Source organism: Dromiciops gliroides, chromosome 3, assembly GCF_019393635.1.
Source record: "Dromiciops gliroides isolate mDroGli1 chromosome 3, mDroGli1.pri, whole genome shotgun sequence".
NCBI lineage: Eukaryota > Metazoa > Chordata > Mammalia > Microbiotheria > Microbiotheriidae > Dromiciops > Dromiciops gliroides.
Genome location: NC_057863.1, coordinates 44,786,652 through 44,808,447, shown reverse-complemented (window position 1 = coordinate 44,808,447; position 21,796 = coordinate 44,786,652). Strand labels below are relative to the sequence as shown.

The 21,796-nt window shown below is 42.9% G+C and overlaps 1 protein-coding gene across 5 annotated transcripts in view; it reads left to right on the top strand.

Moving 5' to 3' along the window:
* The window catches only part of MCF2L2 (MCF.2 cell line derived transforming sequence-like 2), a 375,955-nt gene that overhangs the window by 150,611 nt on the left and 203,548 nt on the right, over positions 1-21,796 (top strand). For all 5 annotated transcript variants that reach the window (XM_043992226.1, XM_043992225.1, XM_043992228.1 and 2 more), the window contains exons 12-13: positions 935-1,126; positions 9,077-9,254. In XM_043992226.1, the coding sequence (XP_043848161.1) occupies positions 935-1,126; positions 9,077-9,254 (370 nt within the window). The remainder of the gene's footprint in view (positions 1-934; positions 1,127-9,076; positions 9,255-21,796) is intronic.

The window sequence follows — 21,796 nt, the reverse complement described above, 5'->3', positions numbered from 1 at the left end:
ATGATTAATGTTTCATGGAACACCTCTTGTCCAAAGGTATATAAACCTTAAAAAGTATCCATGCAGTCTCCTCAATGGAATGAGAGAATAAGGAGCCTTTTTTTGTCAATCATCTGCTGGCCATGATTGATAAAAGTGATTATAATTTACCCAAAACTTTGTCTCTTGAAATTATTTTAATCACCACGGTTTATAATTGTAAAGTGTTTAGCACTTTACAGACATAATGAGTGCTTAATAGATGCTTGTACCTTTCCCGTCCCCCCAATTTAATTCAAAAAACAAATATTAATCATTCACAAGTACCAAGTACTATGCTCAATGGAAGAGGTACAAAGACAAAACAGACAAAAACATTGAAAAACTAGTACCTACCCTTAGAGAGTTTACATTCTACTAGAGGTGGTAATGGAGGAGGGATAAAACCAAGAACGTTAGTACAAAGTACATGCACAATAATAAAAAGTGATTCAAAGAGGAAGAGAGTGCTAATAAGGGGAGAGGAAAGGCCCAATATATTAGAGGTGACATCTGAGTTATTCTTTATTTCTTAATTAATTAATTAATTTATCTATATATCTATCTATTTATTTGCAGGGCATTGAGGGTCACACAGCTAGTAAGTGTCAAATGTCTGAGGCTGGATTTGAACTCAGGTCCTCCTGAATCCAGAGGTGGTGCTTTATCCACTGTGCCGCCTAGCTGCCTAGCTGCCCCCCCCCCCCAGCTATTCTTTAAAGGGAGTTAAGACTCTTATGAGGAGGAAGTGTATTCCAGCAATGACAGACATTCCATGTTTGCAAAGGCATGGAGGTGATAGATGAAACACTTCATTGGGGAAGAGTGAACTGGCCAGATCATCTGTGACAAGAGGGTGAGAAGGAGACATCTGGGGGGTTACTGATCACCTGTGTGCTCTGTTCTTTCTCTCCAGACCAGTCAGTGGTGTGAGGCCGGCATCTACCTTTTAGCATCCCAAGCCTTGGACAAGTGCCAGACGCAGGAGGGAGCTGAGACAGCCCTGGGGGACATAGAAAAGTTCCTGAGCACAGCCAAGGAGCACCAGCTGCTCAACCCCAAGGAATTCTACAGCCAGTTCAACATGGTTCTCACCCCTGAAATAAAGGTAATGATGCCCCTGGTGCCCTTGCTGTGGAGCTGGGCCAAGGGAAGGGTCACAGGGTCAAATTCTGAGCATTTGGACAGACTGAGGAGAGGGAGGGGAGCTTCCTTAGCAAGAACTACCAGCTCTAGGGAGGCAATGTCCTAACTCTGCAGTCAGAGGACCTGGGTTTGAATCCTACCTCCGACACATAACCTGTGTGACCTTAGGCAACTCCCATCTCTTCCCTGATTCTCATTTTAGACCTACCTAGTGGCCTCTGAGGTTGTTTTTTCTGGCTCCAAGTCTATGGTTCTGTGACCTATGAACTTGGGCTGGCCCTGCCTGCCTCCCCTGGACCCTGGGGTAGCTGAAGTAATCTTAGTTCCTTCAGCCCTTCCTCCTTCCTTTGACTCTCAATGCGATGCTCCCAGAAGCTAAACAACAGGTGGGTAGGAATGGCAGGATGGTAAAGTGGTCAGGGGTCAGAGAGTAGCAGCTACTTACCTTCCTTCCTCCCTCCCTCCCTCCCTCCCTTCCTTCCTTCCTTCCTTCCTTCCTTCCTTCCTTCCTTCCTTCCTTCCTTCCTTCCTTCCTTCCTCCCTCCCTCCCTCCCTCCCTCCCTCCCTTCCTTCCTTCCTTCCTTCCTTCCTTCCTTCCTTCCTTCCTTCCTTCCTTCCTTCCTTCCTTCCTTCCTTCCTTCCTTCCTTCCTTCCTTCCTTCCTTCCTTCCTTCCTTCCTTCCTCCCTTCCTTCCTCCCTCCCTCCCTCCCTCCCTCCCTCCCTCCCTCCCTTCCTTCCTTCCTTCCTTCCTTCCTTCCTTCCTTCCTTCCTTCCTTCCTTCCTCCCTCCTTCCCTCCTTCCTTCTTCTTTCCTTCCTCTCCTTTTTTCTTTCTTTTTTCTTCTCTACTCTCATTTCCTTCTTCCCTTTTCTTCCTCTTTTGTTTATTGTTCTCTAATTTCCTTCCCTTCTTTCTCTTTTCTCTTTCTCCTTTTCATTCATTCCCTTCCTTTCCTTTCTTTTTTCTCCTTTTCTCTCAGTTCTTTCCTTCCTTGCTTTGTTTCTCCTTTTCTCTCATTCCTTTCCTTCCCTCCCTCCCTCCCTTCCTCCATCTTTTCTTTCTTTCTCTTTTTTCTTTTCACAAAGGCATTTGCTCAAATAGCATGGCAAAAAGTGATTACAAAGTAAATCCCCCATTATCAAGGGGAGCCCCTACCAATACACACAGTGTGGGGAGAAGAGTGGGCACAAAGTTACAGCATATTGGTTCTGAGGGAGCATGCACAGCCGGATGAGAGTAATGATAATAATAGCTAATATTTATGTAGCATTTACTCTGTGCCAAACACTATGCTAAGCAGTTTGCAATTCTTATCTCATTTGATCCTTACAACAATGCTGGGAGGTCGGTGCTATTATTATCCCCATTTTACAGATGAGAAAACTGAGACAAACAGAGGTTGTATGATTTGTTCAGGATCACACAGGTAGTAAGTGTCTAAGGTTGGATTTGAACTCAGGTCTTCATGACTCTAGGTGCAATGTTCTAGCCACTGCGCCACTGACTAGCCCAATTTGTGGGAGGGGTCAAGGAGCTGGGTAGAAAAACTGATCCTGGTATGAGACAAGGTTTCCAGCAGAGAAGTTGGACATTTCCCCGCCACCACCCCATCCAATCTCAGGACATGTCTGGGACAGTTCTACACTGCCAAGAGGAAGAAGTACTTCCCACCACTGATGCCCCTGGGGTAACAAAAAGGAGGATGCTCTGGAGTAACTGTTGCTGCCATTGAGAGCTGAATATCAGGGAAGGAGGGTGCTGTCGTCACACTCTAAAATTCTTACCCTGGGGCCAACCCCCATGGACCTACCCTAATGACATATGGTTTCACGCCTGTGTGGGCCACTGGCTTCGTAACTCAGTCACTACTTCCCACCTCTGGATACTAACAAATGCCAAGAGGTCCAAGAGCAAGGCCACATTTTTTTTGTGTGTGTGAGGCAATTGGGGTTAAGTGACTTCAGGGTCACACGGCTAGTAATTGTTAAGTATCTGAGGCCGGATTTGAATTCAGGTCCTCCTGAATCTAGGGCTGGTGCTCTATCTACTGCGCCACCTAGCCGCCCCCAAGGCCACATTTATCAGCTGTTAGACCCTTAGAGACTATGTCTTCCCCTTCTCCTCTGCTCTTATTACTCTTGAAAATCATTGTTTCAGCCCAGCTAGGAAGTCCAGTAGCTGCAGCCACCAGAGGAGCCAGAGGTCCTGAGCTATGACTAACTGTAGGGAATGAACTTATTCTTTTTCTCAGGGAAATAAATCCACAAGCATTCATTAGGCTCTTACTGGGCACCAGGCCTTGTGCTGATAAGCACCAGGGATATAAGAAAGGACAGAAATAGCCCCAGTTATTAAGGATCCCACACTAATGGGGGAGAACTGGATCCATACAAGATGTGTAGTGTATAAACAGAAGGCTTCTGAACAGGGGAAGGTACTGGCATCAAGGGGCACTGTATCAGGCCTCCGATAGAAGGTGGACTTTGAGCTGGGTTTCGAAGGAATCCGGGAGATGGAGGTAGCAGAGGGAGAGTATCCCAGGCATGGGGCATGGCCAGTACAAAAGCATGGAGGTAGGAGATGGGAGTGAAGTGTTCAGGGAACTACAGGTAGCCCGGTGTTGCTGGATTGTCACCAAATGAAGACTGAAAACAGAAGAAGAGAGATAGGGATATGGGAAGAATGTTTGTAAATTATTTTATCTTATTTAGGGATTATTACAGTACCTACCTCTCAGAGTTGTTGAGAGGATCAAATCTCCTAATAGTTGCAAAGCACTTACCAAGAGGCTGGCACTTAGTAGGTGCCTAATAAATGCTGAAGTTGGTGCCTAATAAACGCTGCAGTTGCATAGACTAAGCTAGATTATTGCGGATCCTTGCAGAAATTACCCTGACTCTAATTGCTGTCAAATTTTGAGAGCTTTTGGGGAACATGATGTGGTCTTAGCACTTATTCCCTGAGCAGAAGCAGATTCAGAGAATCCGGTCCAATCCAACAAGGATTTAGGAGGGTAGGAACCACCAGCTGGAAGTGACTTTAGAGGGCCAATGCCCTTATGTTACAGAGGGGCAAACTGAGGTCCATAGAGGTCATAAGAGCATAGCTTTAGAGTGAAAAAGGACCTTAAATTCATGTCAATCCACAAGCGTTTAGTGGACATTTTTTATGTTCCTGTCACCATGCTATGGATTGGGGATTCAAAGAAAGGCAAGCATGGCCCCTGCCCTCAGGGAACTTGAATTCTAGTGGGGGGAAAGAAGAAATAAAAGGGAGGGGGAAAGCTGAGAGAAGGTACCCACGCAGAGAGGGCAGATTGGAGAAGTCTGAAGAATCAGGAGTGAAGCCCAGAGAGGGTGAGTGAGTGTGGCTGCCTTAGGCACTGAAGTTTTGGGAGTTTTTTGACTGTTTTCTCTGACAGCCTAGCTAATGTGAGAATGTTTTCCATGACTACTCATGTATAACTTATTTTGAAATGCTTGAGTTCTAGTGGGTGGGGGCTGGGAATGGAGGAGGAAGAGAAGTTGGAACACAATTTTTTTTAAAAATTGATGTTAAAATTTGTTTTTACATATATTTTGGAAAATAAAATTCTATTCAATAAAAAAAGTACAAAAACAAACAAACAAACAAAAAATGGAGGTTCCATCAGGAACTGATAAGGCAGAGGAAGGGACTACAGCCATCTAGTCCAATGCTTTCATTTTATACATGGAAGTAAAGCTCAAATTATAATTTTCTAAAGGAACCTCAGAAGAGCATAGGATCAAAGAGTTAGAGCTAGAAGGAACTTAGAAGTCACTGGGTCTACCCCCTCCCCATTTAACAGAGGAGGGAAACTGAGGTACAGAAATTGTTAAGTGACTTGCCCAGAGTCTTACTACTAGTAAGTATCTGAGGACAGAGATGAATTCATGTCACTACAATGGGGACACACTGGAGAAGGAAATGGCAAGCCACTCCAGCATCTTTGTCAAGAAACCCCATGGACAATCTCCATGCTGTCAGGTAGAGGCAGATATGACTAAAAAAAATGACTGAACAACAAAACAACAAGAACTTCCTGACCCTAAGCCTGTCATTCATCTACAATGCCTTCTAGCTGGGCAAGTCAATCCAACTCTCTGGGCATCCTTTTCCACCCCTCTTAAATATAAACACATTTCCAGCTCTTGGCTTATGGTCCTATCACTTCTCAGTTTTCCCACCTGTAAAAGTGGGGTTGACAACCATAACGGCAAGACCTGCCTCACAAAGTAGCTGTGAACTCAGCCACCTAGGATGTCTTGAAAACCTTCAAGGACTATCAGTAGAAAAACAACCAGCTATTATCTGAGGTTTCAGACTAGAGTTTTGTCTGGTCAAAGGAGAAGGTGCAGAGTGGAGGACCAGTCATATACTTCGGGGAAGAAACCTGGGCTAATAGAGGAGACCCAGACAGGTAGGGCTTGCTTATTCCAAGAGCTCTGATAAGCTCTGGTGGCCTTAACTGCTTGATACTGACATAAAGTCAGCCAGTGTTCATTGAGCCATTTATGGATCCAGTGTCAAGGTCCCCTGGAGTCAGCATATTGTCACTGCTTGCCTTCATGTGAATAAGAAAGATTGTCAAAAGCCTTATCAAGAATCCAGACTTGCACAAATAGAACCCCCCCCCCACCATCCTACCCTCACATGTACCCCTGGAACCTGGTCTCTGAGGGGACTCTGAACTCAGCAGCTATCTTTGCTGATTGACTACAAAAGTAAACGGCAGAGTTCAGCCCTGTGGCCCCTAGAAGGTCACAGGATTCAGAGGTGGCTAGGCTCCAAGATCAGCTAATGACCCTTGTTTTGTAGTTCAGTTCAACAAAGCATTTATTAAGCACCTGCTGGGTGTATCAGTGTCCTGCATCCTTCCATGCAAATATCTCGAAGTTTAAAGGTCAATCAGTGAGCATTTTATTGTTGTTTGGTCGTTTAGGTCATGTCTGGCTCTATGTGACTCCTTTTGGGGTTTTCTTGGAAAAGATAGAGGAGTGGTTTGCCATTTCCTTTTCCAGCTCACTTTACAGATGAGGAAACTGAGGCAAACAGTGACTTGCCCAGGGTCATACAGCTAGTTAGTGTCTGAGGCCAGATTTGAACTCATGTCTTTCTGACTCCAGGCTCAGCATTCTATCCACCATGCCACCCAGTTAGTTTAAAAGTCAATCAGTGGGGCAGCTAGGGTGGAGCAGTGGATAGAGCACTGGCCCTGGAGTCAGGAGTACCTGAGTTCAAATCCGACCTCAGACACTTAACACTTACTAGCTGTGTGACCCTGGGCAAGTCACTTAACCCCAATTGCCTCACTAAAAAAAAAAAAAGTCAATCAGTGATCCTTTATTTAGTACCTGTTGTGTGTACCAGTGTCCTATATCTTCCCATTCAAATCTTTCAAGATTTAAAGGTGCAGTGAGCATTTATTAAACACCTACTATGTGCCAGACAAGGTGCTAGGTTCTTGAGATACAAAGAAACCTACAAAATAGGCCCTGCCCTTAAGTAGCTTACATTCCACTGAGGTGATACCATGTGTAGGCAGAGAAGTAAACAGTGTTCAAATGTAAGGTATTCTCAAGAGGGAGAGAATAACTCTGGTGATCACCAAGGAGGTGGGTTTCAGAGGAAGTGTGGGACCCCACACTTCCCACATTTCACTGTAGGAGGCCCAGGTGAGGAAAGCAGGCCTTCCAGACACAAGGGACATAAGCTGTTGTCATTAAAGAGCCACAGAGATGGGAGATGGTTTGGGGTTTATAGGAAACAGCTAGCCTCAGTCTTGACCCTTCAAAGCAGAGGTTCTTAACCTGTTTGGGGACATGGACACCTTTGTAGCCCGGTGAAGCCTAGAGACCCTTCTAAGAATAAAGTTTTCAAATGATTAAAATAAAATGGCTAGGATAGAGCACCAGCCCTGGAGTCAGGAGGACCTGAGTTCAAATCCGGCCTCAGATACTTAACACTTACTAACTGTGTGACCCTGGGCAAGTCACTTAACCTCAATTGCCTCACTAAAAATAAAATAAAATAAAATAAAATGGATAAGATTACAAATGAAACCAATTACCAGTATCAAAATATCTATATTTCTATATATTTTAAATGTATATATTTAAAGTAAAAAACTTTAAACTTAAATATATTAATGTATTACATATGCTTACACATAGTAGAACTATATTAATAAATGAGAAATACAGCAATATGTTAAATTTAGTAAGACATTAGAAATATAGTATATATGTAATAGAAATAAAATATATAAGATTAATATACAATAAACAAAATATATTACTATATTAGAAATATATTATTTATTTCATTAAAGTTCACAGACTCCTTGATTTATTTCTTTGTTTCAGTATGGGACCGCATAACCTCTCTGAGCCTCAGTTTGCCCATCTATAAAAAATGTACAATAATATCTGTAGTACCTATTTTACATAATGGGTTATGAAAGTCAAACAAGACATGTGGGTGCTTTGCAAACTGCATTGTGCTTTCTAAATATTAGTTCTTATGATGATGATGAAAATTATTTTGTGGCTATGGAACTCTCTCCATTTTGTCCCCAAATTCTATCTCTTTAGCCACAAAGGGAACATTTTAGTTAGAGATTTTATTATTAACAGTGCTATCAAGAATTAGAAATTGAGGTATTGCCCATCAGTAGGGGAATGGCTAAACAAGTGATAGTATATGAATGTAATGGAATACTATTGTGCTGTAAGAAATGATGAGCAGGAGGAGTTCAGAGTAACCTGGAAGGACTTACATGAACTGATGCTGACTAAGAGGAGCAGAACCAGGAGAACATTGTACACAGGAACAGCAACATTGTATGATGAACACTGGTGATAGACTTGGCTCTTCTTAGCAGTGCAATGATGCAAAACAGTTTCAAAAAACTCATGATAGAAAATGTCCTCAATTTCCAGAAAAAAGAATTGTGAATTATGAATGCAGATTGAACCATACTGTTTCTACTTTTGGACTATTTTTTCCCCTTCTTTTTTGAGGTTTTTCCCTTGTGCCTCTGATTCTTCTTCCACAAGATGACTATGTGATTGCACATATACAAACTATGTCAGACTGCTTTCCATCTTGGGGAGGAGGAGGGGTGGGAGAAAAATTTGGAACTAAAAATCCTGTGAAAAAAGATGTTGAAAACTATCCTTATATGTAACTGGAAAATAATAAAATTCTTTTAAAAAACAGTGCTATCAATAGTCACTTAAAATAGTTACCCAGGGGGGGGCAGCTAGGTGGCACAGTAGATAAGGCACTGACCCTGGATTCAGGAGTACCTGAGTTCAAATCCAGCCTCAGACCCTTGACACTTACTACTGTATGACCCTGGGCAAGTCACTTAACCCCCTTTGCCCCGAAACAAAAATGTTACCCAGGAAAACAAGGTGGTTTTGTTTAGGGGCAGGAGGATGGCAAGGGCATTTTTCTTTTTTTTTTTCTTTTGCGGGGCAATGAGGGTTAAGTGATTTGCCCCAAGGTCACACAGCTACTAAGTGTCAAGTGTCTGAGGCTAGATTTGAACTCAGGTCCTCCTGAATCCAGGGCTGGTGCTTTATCCACTGCCACCTAGCTGCCCCCAAGGGCATTTTTCTAATTGACCAGTCTATCAACAAAAACCAAATATATCCTGAAGCCCCATCTTGCTATAGAGCCCATAAGAGAACAAAAATAAAGAGAAGGCCTCTGCCTAAGAGGAGTCTTCACTGGGATTGCTAGGGATAGAATGCCCAGGAGTCGCTCTGTTGCTTCATGGTGCCATATTGTGAAGACATTGGGACAGAGTCCGGCAGAGGCCCCAGGATTTCAAGACTTCATTGTTCACAGTGACCCCTATTCACCTTGTGCTTCTTTCCCTGCAGGAAGATGCAGACAAGGTTGTTCAGAAGCTGGAAGATGTTCAAGAAATGTTCGAAAGGAGACAAGTGAGCCTGAAGAAGCTGGCAGCCAAACAGACCCGGCCTGTGCAGCCTGTGGCCCCCCACCCGGAGTCTTCCCCCAAGCGGGCCTCCCCCAAAACCAACCGGCCCACCACCCTCGGTAAGAACATATCAGGGGCTCTGGTAGCCTTAGATTGCCATCTGAGGATCAGATGTTGTTCTTGTTTGTATTAATGACTCCGGGGACAGATTCTCCAGGCTCCCTTAGGTTTTGCAGCGGCTCAATGGAGAGGGCAGTTCTGAGGGTGCCCTGTGGCCCAGCTGCTGACTGATGGTCCAAGGGCCTTCTCATGAACCCTGTTCATGAATGTTCCCATTATTAATCCTTTGCTGTATAAGCCTCCTGAGTCAGCTCTCTCATTGTTCGAGTGAGAATTTGGTAAGTGCCTTAAATTTCTTGTCCTTCCTTCCTCCTGGAGGGAAAACCTTGAGTTCCAATAGATCGCCCAGTCCCTGGGAACATAGGGCTTGTTGGGAAGCAAATGTGAAGGAAAGCACATTCACCTGAGAGTGGAAGAGGTTCAGCAAACATTAAGTATGCATAAATTAAATGCCTACTGTGTACAAAACACCGTGTTGGGGGTACAAAGACAAAAACGAAACAGCTGCTACCCTTAAGAAACATGCATTCTGGGGCAGCTAGGTGGTGCAGTGGTTAAAGCACCAGACCTGGATTCAGAAGGACCTGAGTTCAAATCTGACCTCAGACACTTGACACTTACTAGCTGTGTGACCCTGGGCAAGTCACTTAACCCTCATTGCCCTGCAAAAATTAAAAAAAAAAAAAAAAGGGGCAGCTAGATGGCGCAGTGGATAAAGCACCAGCCCTGGATTCAGGAGTACCTGAGTTCAAATCCAGCCTCAGACACTTGACACTTACTAGCTGTGTGACCCTGGGCAAGTCACTTAACCCCAATAGCCTCACCAAAAAAAAAAAAAAAAAAAAAAGAAACATGCATTCTGCTGGTGGTCGCCATATATAGATAGATAGATAGATAGATAGATAGATAGATAGATAGATAGATAGATAGATAGGTATAAGATGATTTGGGGAAGGAGAGGACTTTAGCACCTGAGGAGGAATAGAAAAGGTGTCCCTTGGGAAGTGAAAGCTGAGCTGTACTTTGGCCATCCTAAGAAGTGGCAGTAGGAATAGTGTTTGGATGACCTGAGTTCACTACTAGCAGTGTGACCCAGGGCACATCATCTTCTACCTGTCTATCTCAGTTCCCTCAATTGTAAAACAGGAATCCTAATGGTCCCTTTCTCCCATGGTGGTTGTGAGAATCAAATGCAATAATATTTGTAAAGCACTTAGCACAGTGTCTGGCACATAGTAGGTGACTAATAAATGCTTATTCCCTCTCTCCTCCCTTCCCTTCCCAGGCATGATATAATAGCCAGTGCAAAGAAACTGGTGGGAATGGCTAACAGGCCACTTGGGCACCAATGTCTGGTACTTGAAGGGGACTGTTGTGAAATAAATCTGGGCCGGTCAATGGATACCAGAATGGAGGAAGTCAGGGTAGGGGAAGCTTGTATTTTATCCCAGAGATAATAAGTTGCCATTGGAGGGTTTTTTCAGCTGGGAAATGGCATGGTCAGATCTGTGCTGCAGGAAAATTATTTCAGTAATTTTGTAGAGGCTGGTTTGGAGAAAGGAGAGGTGGGAGACAGGGAGTCCAGTCAGGAAGCTCTTATGATAGTCTAGGGCCCATGTGAGTGTTGAGAAGGGGATGGATGTGAAGAATGTTGAATTGACAAGATTTAGTAACTGACTAGGTATGGAAGAGGAGGAAGGGGAGAAAGCCAGAACAGCCAAGGAGAGTTCTGAAGTTGCAAGCCTGGGTGATGGGGAAGAAATAAAGATGTTTGGAGGGGACTGGGTTGAGGTGGGAAGACTCTGAGATCCATTTTGGCTATGTTGCATTTGAAATGACAATGGTGGAGACATCCAGATAGCAGCTGGTCAGGAAAGACTGGAAATCATGGAAGACATTGAGGCTGAACGTATTAATTTGGGAGTTGTGTATAGAGAAGTTGATTGAACTTATTGGGGCTGATAAGATGAACTAGAAAGGGAATAAAAGGGACAGGATAGAGCCCTGGTTGGTGCTAAGGGACAGGAAATGAAATGATGGGGCAGTGATGGAGACAGAGGAAGAACAGTGAGACTTGGTTACACTTATCTCTAGGGCCCTTTTCATTTCTAATATTCAATAATGCTATGAAAATTTTTGGATCAGTGGCTAGTAAGCATCTGAGGCTGATTTGAATTCTGGTCTTCCTGAAACTGAGTTCAAGGCTCTTAACCACAGCACCATCAGTCAAGAGGTGATGAGGTCCTGAAATAAAGTAGAGAGTCCCCCATGGAGAGAAAGGAATAGAGGTGATGCACTCAAAATACTTGGCAACCAACTGGTTATGAAGGGTGATGGAGAGGGAAGAGTCAAGGATGACACAGAGGTCATGAGTCTGGATGACTAAAAGGGTCATGGTGCCTTCAACAGAAATAAGGACATTTGGAAGAAGAGTAATCTGGGGATGGACAATGGAAAGGAGAAGAGTTCTATTTTAGACATGCTGAGTTTAAAATATTCATGTGTGTAGGGGGGAGGAATAAGTATTTATTAAGCACCTACTAAGTACCAGGCATTGTGCTAAGAATTTTTATAAGTATTATCTCATTCGATCTTCACAAAAACTCTGTGAGATAGGAGCTATTATTTCCCCATTTTACAATTGAGGAAACTGAGACAAAAAGAGGTTAAATGACTTGTTTATATAAAATGGGGTTGCATATCTAGTATCTGAGACCAAATTTTAACTCAGGATTTCCTGACTCCAGCATCCCATCCTCTACACCACCAGCTGCCCCTTAATGGAAGCAGTGGAGGCCGGTCACTGGAAATACAATATAATTCAAGAGAAAGATTAGGAAGCTATCTGCATAGAGATGATCATTGAAATCACGGGATCAGATTAAATCATTTAGAGAAAGAAGAGAGCCCAGGAGAGGACCCTGGGGAATCATCCATGGAAAAATGACAAGAGATGAGTGGTGGGCCAGCACGGGAGGCTGAGATGGATGGAGGGGTCCGACAGGTAGCAGGAGAATCAGGGGAGGGGACCCGGGAGGGATAGCTAATTCATTGCATGACAAAATCAAGGCTGAAAAATATCCCAGGAGGCTGGAACTATGGGGCCAAACTCACATGATGAAAAGAAATGAAATAGAAATAAATGTCCTTCCTACAGGGGACATAGCCTGACAGCCCTTCCCCCCCACACCTCACACACACACACACACACACACACACACACACACACACAGAGTGGCTACTAGCTTTCCACCCTTCCCTCTTTGTATTTATTTTGTATATGGAGAGGTAGTGTTATGTGGTAGAGAGGAATCTGGACTCTGTCCTGCCTCTTATACATCCTGGATCTGTGACCCTCTCAGTCAATGCCCTAGGACATTTTCTAAACCTGTAAGTTGCAGAGAAGGTGCCAACCTGCATTGGTTTTTGGGCGTTTTTTTTTGTTTGTTTGTTTTATGTTTGTTTCCAACCTGCATTGGTAAAGAGCATTTCCTCACCTGGAAGTTCCCTACACCAATGAAATCAAAGGCCCCAGCCCTATCCCTTTGTACATATTTAGTATTTCCTCATATTTTCACTCCTGTTGTTTCTCCAAGAGTTGGTAACCTCCTTCAGAGTAAAGGGTTTGTTTTTGTCATAGTATCCTGAGTCCCTAGCACAGAGCCTGGTACACAGTGAGTGCTTAATAAATGCTCATTGAATGCTGAATGAATACAGCTTTGGCTTGGAGACTATCATGGGTGAAAAGGTGAGGGTCCTTAGGTATTCCTCAGTAAAGAATTCCACTCTTGAACACAGTCCAATTAGATTGACAGTGGTCTTTTATTTGGTGCTAGAGAAAGTGACCAAGTGGAAAGTCAAAGACTTCACCCCTAGGGAGAAGGTGGCTTAGGAACATCCTTCTCCCCAAGAGAGGGAAAGCAAAGGCTTTTGAGTGTCCACCTGAAAATGAAAAGTTCCTCTTTGGGATGGGGTGGGGAAAGCTTGGATGCTTGTCATATTCCTGAGAGTCGTGGGGGATTTTTTTTTTAAATGATGGTCCTGACCTCTGGGGGTTATCTCTGTCTCCTAGCTCCAGTCACCTAAGTGACTTTCCTGCTATAGAATTTTATCTCCCCTTACTTCTTAGGTGTGTCTGTCCTGATATCTAGTTGGCCAATCTAATCTTTAATAGTCTCTTGAGCCCTCCTATACATCTGTCCTGTTATCTGGTCATCTTTGTTTTTGCTTCTCACAGGAGAAACTTCTGACTTACTCTAAGCCCACATCAGAGACTTTCAATGCGGCAGGGAGGAGGGGTGTATATGTGTGTGTATATGTGTGTGTATATGTGTGTGTACATGTGTGTGTTGGGGGGGAATCCACTGCCTCCTAAGGCAGTTTCTTTTTTTTTTTTTTTAGTGAGGCAATTGGGGTTAAATGACTTGCCCAGGGTCACACAGCTAGCAAGTGTGTGTTAAGTGTCTGAGGCCGGATTTGAACTCAGGTACTCCTGACTCCAGGGCTGGTGCTCTATCCACTGCGCCACCTAACTGCCCCCTAAGGCAGTTTCTTAAGAGTACAAATTGTTTCTTTCTTGTATCCCTAGGGCCCCTCTCCTATACCGGCACATATTAGGTGTTTAGTAAAAGCCTACTAAGTGATTGAGCCCACTTTGAGATAGCCCTCACTGCAGCTTTTTCCTGAACTCCCTTTTCTGTCTTCTGGGGCCAAGCAGAAGAAAGCCAGGCCGCCTTGTACACAACAACCTTGGATACACTGGAAGGTGGTCATAGTCTGGCTCCCTCATTCACTACCTGTGTGACCCTGTTCTAACCATCTCCTCTTTCTCTGGTTCCAATCTGACACATCCTTCATACTGTGGGAAAGATCCTGCTTCTTTTCAGTTTCTGTGTAATTCTCTAAGACTGTTCCCATTTGACTTGGGCAGATGGATGAGTTATTCTTTCTTTTTCTCTTTCCTCATCTTCATCCTTCCTTCCCTTCTTCTGCTTTTCCCCCCTCCTCCTTTTTCTTCTCTTCATCCTCTTCTTTCTCTTCATTTTAATCATTCTTCTCTTTGGTTCCTCTTTCTTCTCCTTATCTTTATCCTTCCTCCTCCTCCTCCTCCTTCCCTTCTTGCCTCAGACAGTTTCTAGCCATAAAAACCTAGAAAGATCAAAAAAAAAAAACCAAACCCTAGAAAGATCTCTTTACTCTTCACCTTTCTGATACTCGATTTTTTTTCTCACTTTTAAAATGGAAACAATTACAGCTGCTTTCTTACAGGGTCAGCGTTAGGATAAAATGAGACGATAGTTGTAAAGTGTGTTGCAACCCTTAAAGCACTATATAATTTTTATTATTCCTCTTCCTCATTTTTTTCCTTCTCCACTTCCTGTTTCTTGTCCTTTCTGTATATTTTTACCTTGTTCTTCAGAAATTCAAACTGACTTGGGGGGGGCTCTTATTTCCTTTTCTCAAAGCTCCCAGAAGGGGCGGAAAAACTCAGCCCACTATTGTCCTATTTATTAGCTATTTATCCCTGTAAGCCACATTGTCCTAAAGAGAGGTCTATCAGTTAGATTTCCATAACCTTGAAAATTTCAATAGACATTTTCCTGAATGGGAAGTAGCAACCAGGAAGAAGCCACTAGAAAATAAACTCGTTGTTTAGTACAGAAACCTAAAGGACACTCGACATGCTGTTTGTCCACAGAATAATTTTTAAAAAATTTTTTTATTATTACTGAATAGAATTTTATTTTCCAAAATATATGTAAAAACAAAATTTTAACATCAATTTTTTAAAAACTTTGTGTTCCAACTTCTCTTCCCCCCTCCATTCCACTCCCCACCCATAAGAACTCAAGCAATTCAAAATAAGTTATACATGAGTAGTCATGGAAAAATTCCCATATTAACTAGTTGTGAGAGAAAACAGTAAAAAAAAAAAAAACTTCAGATTAAGGAATTGTCAAAGAGGAAAAGAAAAAAAAATTTTAATGTGTTTCCATCTGTTTTCAGATACTATCAGTTCTTTCTCTGCAGATGGGCTGCAATTTTTAAGAGAAATATGTAAACTTAGGAAACAAAATTGCCACCAGTGAGAAAGAAAAAAAGACTTCCTGAGACTTAAAAGATACTATTCTGGTCTCTGACTTCAATGAAACACGTCAAACTCAATGAGGAAACATGGTCAACTAGAATTGAATAATAATTATAGCAAGCATTTATATGGCATTTTAAGATTTGCAAAACACTTGACATACATTCTCTCAAATAGAACCATAGCAACTGTTTTAGATGATTGATAAATGAGAGGGGGGAGAAGGAGAAAGGTAGGGAAGGAAGAGGAAGAGGAGAAGGAGGAAGATGGGGAGGAGGAGGAAGAGGAACAACAATAATTTATTAAGCTCTTACTGTGTGCCAGCTACTATGTTAAATGATGGGGATACTAATAGAAGCTAAAAAAGAAGTCAGTCCTTGTCCTCAATGAGTTGACATTCCAATGAGGGAAGACAACACATAAAAAAGGATTTATATATAGGCAAAAAAGGGTTTGTGGGTACTTCTACAAATGGAGGTTTCTGGGACAGACTCATCAATCAGAGGAATTGATCATAGAGGCGGCATTGTTACCAATTTGAGAAAACTACTGGGACAGAGGTTGGGAAGTAGGTATGGTGGTCCTGGATGAGGTAGATTTGGACTGAGAACGGCTGCAATGAGGACTTCCTCAAATGGAGGTTCCTGGGATGAATTTACTGATTGGATCATCATTTCCCACCTTTCCCTCCATCAGTTTGTTTTTGTATTTGTTTGTTTCAGAGGCAATTAAGGTTAAGTGACTTGCCCAGGGTCACACAGCCTATTAAGTATTTGAAGATTTGAACTCAGCTTCTCCTGACTGCTGGGCTGGTGTTGTATCTACTGTGCCACCTTGGATTGTTTTTTTTTCTTTGTTTTTTTTCAGGACAATGGGGGTTAAGAGACTTGCCCAGGGTTACACAGCTAGTAAGTGTCAAGTGTCTGAGGTTGGATTTGAACTCAAGTACTCCTGAATCCAGGGCTGGTGCTTTATCCACTGTGCTACCTAGCTGCCCCCAGGATTGTTTTTTAATACAACTTTTACTTTTTTTCACTTAATGAGCATTTCTCCCCTCTTATCTTACCCCAATTGAAAAAAAATGAAGGAAAAAAAACCCCTTGTGACAAATATGGACAGTCAAACAGAACAAATTCTTGAATTGTCCATGTCCAGAAACGGCCGTCTCCTTCTGTATCTCTTGTCCATCACCTCTCTCTTTCAAGAGGAAGGTGCGTGCTTCACCACTGGTCCTCTGGAACTCTGGTTGGTTACTGAATTGATCTTAAATCTTTCCAAGCTGTTTATCTTTACAATATTCTCATCCCATATATCAGTTCATATAAGTTTCAGTTTAGACAGTGTTTCCATCCCCTGAAACCATCCCTCTCCTCATTTCTTGTAACTCATTCCGCCCTTCCCCAGCTGATGAGTAACTGCTTAGTTCCCAGATGTTTGTCATCTTCTACCTCAATCTGAATCCACTCTTGCAGAATGAAGTGAGACCAGTTATTCACTTCTTTCCTCATTACCCCACAACGTGCCTGACACAGTACCTCAGTTACCTCCTTTAAGATCTTGCTCAAGGCCTGCCTTCTCTGATGCAAGTCATTCTGATGGTATACAGGATTCCTAGAGGAGCAAGCAGCCCATGTGGGCGTGGGTCAGCCCCTAGGCATTCAGGCAGGTCACTCAACTGGCTTCGTGGTAACTGTGGTAATGTAGGAGGTGTGTTAGCTGTTGGCACAGGTATGCACTGGGGCCGGTTACACCACAGGCCCGGCCTCCCTCAAATTCCTTCAGTAATCTCGCTGACTTTTCTGTCCCATTCTCTGTTGTGGTGGCTTTTGTATGCCTGTCTCATCATTTCCTCCTTGTCTTACATGAAATGACCTTAATGTCCTGAGGCCCAAGGGATCTGAAAACCAGCCAGCTGACTTAGGACTCCCTTGAATTTGTAGAATATGGATGGCTAGGCCTCAAGACAACAACTAGGACAGTGATAAGCTTTAGAGGCCCCTAAGCCCAGCCCTTCTCCTGGGTTCCCAGAGCCCTGGGGCTCAGAATGTAATCTCTGGGGCTTTTCTTAGGCCCCAGAACTGCCAGCTGGTGCATTTGGGTCACTTGGCATCTCTCTGGCCTTCTGCTTCTCTGGTGACAAGGATGGAGGTGCTGGAAAACCCTTGGATAACTTTGGTGGGTCTGGGACTCACGTGTGGGACTGTAAGCATCTTCTGTGTTTTGTCGTTCAGTCATTTTTCAATCATGTCTGACTCTTTATGGCCCCCTTTGGGGTTTTCTTGCCAGAGATGCTGGATTGGTTGGCCATTTCCATTTTACAGATGAGGAAAATGAGACAGACAAGGTTAAATGACTTTCCCAGGGTCACACAGCTAGGAAGTATCTGAGGCCAGATTTGAACTCAGGAAGATGAGTCTTCCTGACTCCAAGCTTGGCGCTCTATCCACTGTGCTACCTAGCTGCCTTTTCCCCATGTATAGCAGGTATCATAGCATCAGGATCAACTACTCTCAGCTCTCTATTTGATTTTTAATTTAATTTAATTAATTGAATTTAATAATGTTCCATACTCCAGGTTAGCCAGGGGCATGCTTATTTATTTCCTGATTAACACGATTTGAACATATCTCTCCATCAGCTCAGCTCAGAGCTTCTACCCTCATCATCATATATTGTTTATTTTAATAAACTGGAGAAATAGCCTTCCTATATCTCTCTATGTTAAATGCTTTGATCTCCTAGGATTAAATAAATAATATAGTTATTGAATATACAGTTTATTAACATCAAAGTCACTAAAAAAAAACCCAAAATGTGGATAAAATGCAAAAAAAAAAAATCTGGTTATATAGCCAGGGAAAGAAATTGGGCCTATGATTTTACTGATGGAGGAAATTCCTGGTTGAGGAAATGTTAAGCACTTTCTTTATAACTTAGCATTTTAGACAGTTGGCCGCATGTTAACAATTTAAAAATGTAACATTATCTATATTTCATTGTATTTTTATTTATTTTGTTAAACATTTGCCATTTACATTTTAACCTGGTTTAGGCCTCCCTCAGGAGGGTTGAGGGCCACACAACAGTAGGACAGCTAGCATTTATATGGTGCCTACTATGCGCTAGACGGTTCTAAACACTTCACAGATATGATCTCATTTGATCCTCACAACAACCCTGGGAGGTAGGTGCTTTTGTTATCCCCATTTTATAGATGAGGACACTGAGGCAGAGGTTTAAGTGACTTGCCCAAGCTCACATACATAGTGCCCCAGGTCACATTCAAACTCAAGTTTTCCTCACTCCAGGACCTGCACACTACCAGAACGGGGGGGGGGGGGGGGGGGGGGGGGGGGGGGGGGGGGGGTGATATTTCAACAGGTACGTCTGAAAGTACAAACTTTCTTTTCTTTTTTTTTTTAAGTATCGAAGATTATCATCAGAGTTTAGGGCCCTAAGGTGTCGAGTGACAATCTTACGCTCATAAAAGTATAAACCATTATTTTCAAGTCACATGTTTGCTGGGCCCAGATGACTCGGTGGCTCTGCATTCCTGTGATTACATTATCATTCTTTATTGTTCTTAGGGCTTTTACCTCTAGCTTGAGTGTCGTGACAACAGGTAGGGAGATGGCTACTCCTGGCAAGGCAGCAGGGTGGAATGCCTGGAGAGTCTAGTCCGTTGCCACTGTCTCCCTCTGTGACCTACGGACATGTCATCTCCCCCATTAGCCTGGGAGATCCTTCCTTGAGATCAGTTTCTGTCTTTTATATTTTTTTCTGTCCTCAGGGTTCAGCCCAGTGCCTGGTACACAGTTGGCACCTATTAAGTATTTATTGACTGACTGACTTGTTTAGCTAGTGTAAAGAGAACATTGATTTGTCGGGCTATGGGGAGACATGAGCTAACTAGAGGATTGAATGCTGTATTTGTGGAAGCAGAATGCAGAGAAGACCTTGGACAGCATCCAACTGATCCTCCATGTTTTATAGGTGAGGAGATGGAGGCCCAGAGAGGTTGACTTGCCCAGAGTCACACAGCCAATGGCAGAGCCAGACCTAGAACCTAGGCATTCTAACAATTCCTAGTCCAGGGTTTGTTTTACCAAAGTTGGGTCAGTTTTTGTTTTCAGTCCTTTTTGCTCATTACTCAAGAGTAGGCAGAAGGGCAGCTAGGTGGCGCAGTGGATAAAGCACCAGCCCTGGATTCAGGAGGACCTGAGTTCAAATCCAGCCTCAGACACTTGATACTTTCTAGCTGTGTGACCCTGGGCAAGTCACTTAACCCTCATTGCCCAGCAAAAAAAAAAAAAAAAGAGTAGGCAGAGTTCTTAAAACACAGGATTTCAGGTTCTGTGAGTTTAACAGTCGGATTTCTGAGAGGGGTATGTTAATGCTGGTCCCAATAATCTCCTCCTTTGATGATTCTCAGCACTTCCACTTCGGGAGAACAGCCACCAAATATAGCTTAGGCAAATTGCTGGCTAATTCTAATCAATTCAGGCCCTTGGCCAAGATAAATGAGGTCAGAGAATAGCAGATGACTAAGTGCTGGTGTCATGTTGACAGTGGTGCTATCATTGACCAGAGAGATTCATTCTAGCACCACACATCATGAAGTCTCTCAAAATTTAGCATCAATTGGGCAGCAAGGTATCCCCACGGATAAAGCACAGGCCCTGGATTCAGAAGGACCTGAGTTCAAATCCAGCCTCAGACACTAGACACTTACTAGCTGTGTGACCCTGGGCAAGTCACTTAACCCTCACTGCCCTGCAAAATTCTTTGCCATCTAAAAAAAAGAACTAAAAGGATGTCTGTACATTTTTAGTTTGTTTTGCTTAGAACTAATCCCTCCCTTTATCCACCTTCTCTCTAAACTTTCTCCCTTTCCCCTTCTATTTCCCCCATTGAATGAAATGTATTTCTGAACCCAATTGTGTATATATTGTTCCTTCCTTTGACTAGTTTAGATGAGAGTGAGGTTCAAATGTCAGCCACTCCTCCCATTCCTTCCTCCTTGTTTGCATAGAATTCTACCTGCACACTCTGATCCTGTGAGATAATTTTCTTTAACCATCCTCTTTTCTTTCCATTCTTCTTTTAAATTCATCAAGACATCACAGAACTATTCACAGGCCTTCTGACTAATTAGATTCCATGATCCCAGATGATAAGAGTTCAATGGAAACATCATCTCCTCATATTAGATATTTCATCCCTTGTGATTATTCATTCATTCATGTTTATCTATTAATATTTCTCTTGAGTCCTATGTTTTCACTTCAAGCTTTCTACATGGCTCTGGTCTTTTTATCAGGAATCAGAAGTCCTTGGTTTCATTAAAGGCCCATTTTTTTCCCCTGTAGGATCATACTCAGTTTTTTCTGGGTAGGTTATTATTGATTGTAAGCTTATATCCTTTGCCTTCCAGAATATTATAGCTCAAACTCTCCACTCTCTTATTGTGATGGCTACTAAATTATGTGTGGTCCTTACTGTGACTCCTTGGCATTGAATTCTTTCTTTTCTGGCTGCTTGCTGTGTTTTTTCTTTGACCTGGAAGCTCTGGATTTTGCCTACAATTTTATTGGTTCTCATGTATTTAAACTTCCCTATAGGGTGAGGTCCCAAGGTTATGCTGGAACCTGACATGGGACTTTATTCTAAAGGTAAAGATAGGGACTACTCCTGTGATTTCATTGATATAAGGAAGTTCCAGATTAAGCAACTTCCTCTACCATTGCAGATCATCACTTTTTCTCAACTTAGAGTTGCCCAGAGCACTGAGAGGGTAAGTTATTTGCCTAGGGTCATCTAAACAGTATGTGCCAGAAGTGTGACTCAAACCTAAGCCTTCATGTCTTTGGGGCTAGCTCTCTACTTCCTGTGTCCCATTGCCTTTCTATTCTAAAGAGAACATTAGAAAGGGGACCTACCTCTCCAAAAATATAACAACTGCTTTATTTGGAACAGCCAAAAGCTAGCTTGCAAATCTATGTGACTAGATAGACGCCCTTGATAGAACTGAAGGGGCTCAGAACATGGGAGGGTCTAGGGGAGAAAGACAATGAGTTCTGTTTGGGGCCTGTTGATCATGAGATGTATATAGGGCATCAAGTTGGAAATGTATAGTAGGCATTTGAAGATATGGGAATGAATCTCAGGAGAGAGACTAAGGCGAAACATCAGTTTGGGAGTCATATCTATGTAGAGATAATAATTCAATCTATGGGAACTGATGAGAGTGAGAGTCCCTATAGAGAGGAAAGCAAAGGGCATGCTAGAGGGCCTTGGGATATGACCACAGTCAGGTGGTTAGGGGATGATGAACCAAAAGGACTGAGAAGGACAGGTAGTGATAGGCAAGAACCAAGAGAGAATGGTGTCATGATAATCCACAGAGGAGAGAGGATTCCCCAAGGAGAGTCAACAGTGTCAAAGCTACAGACA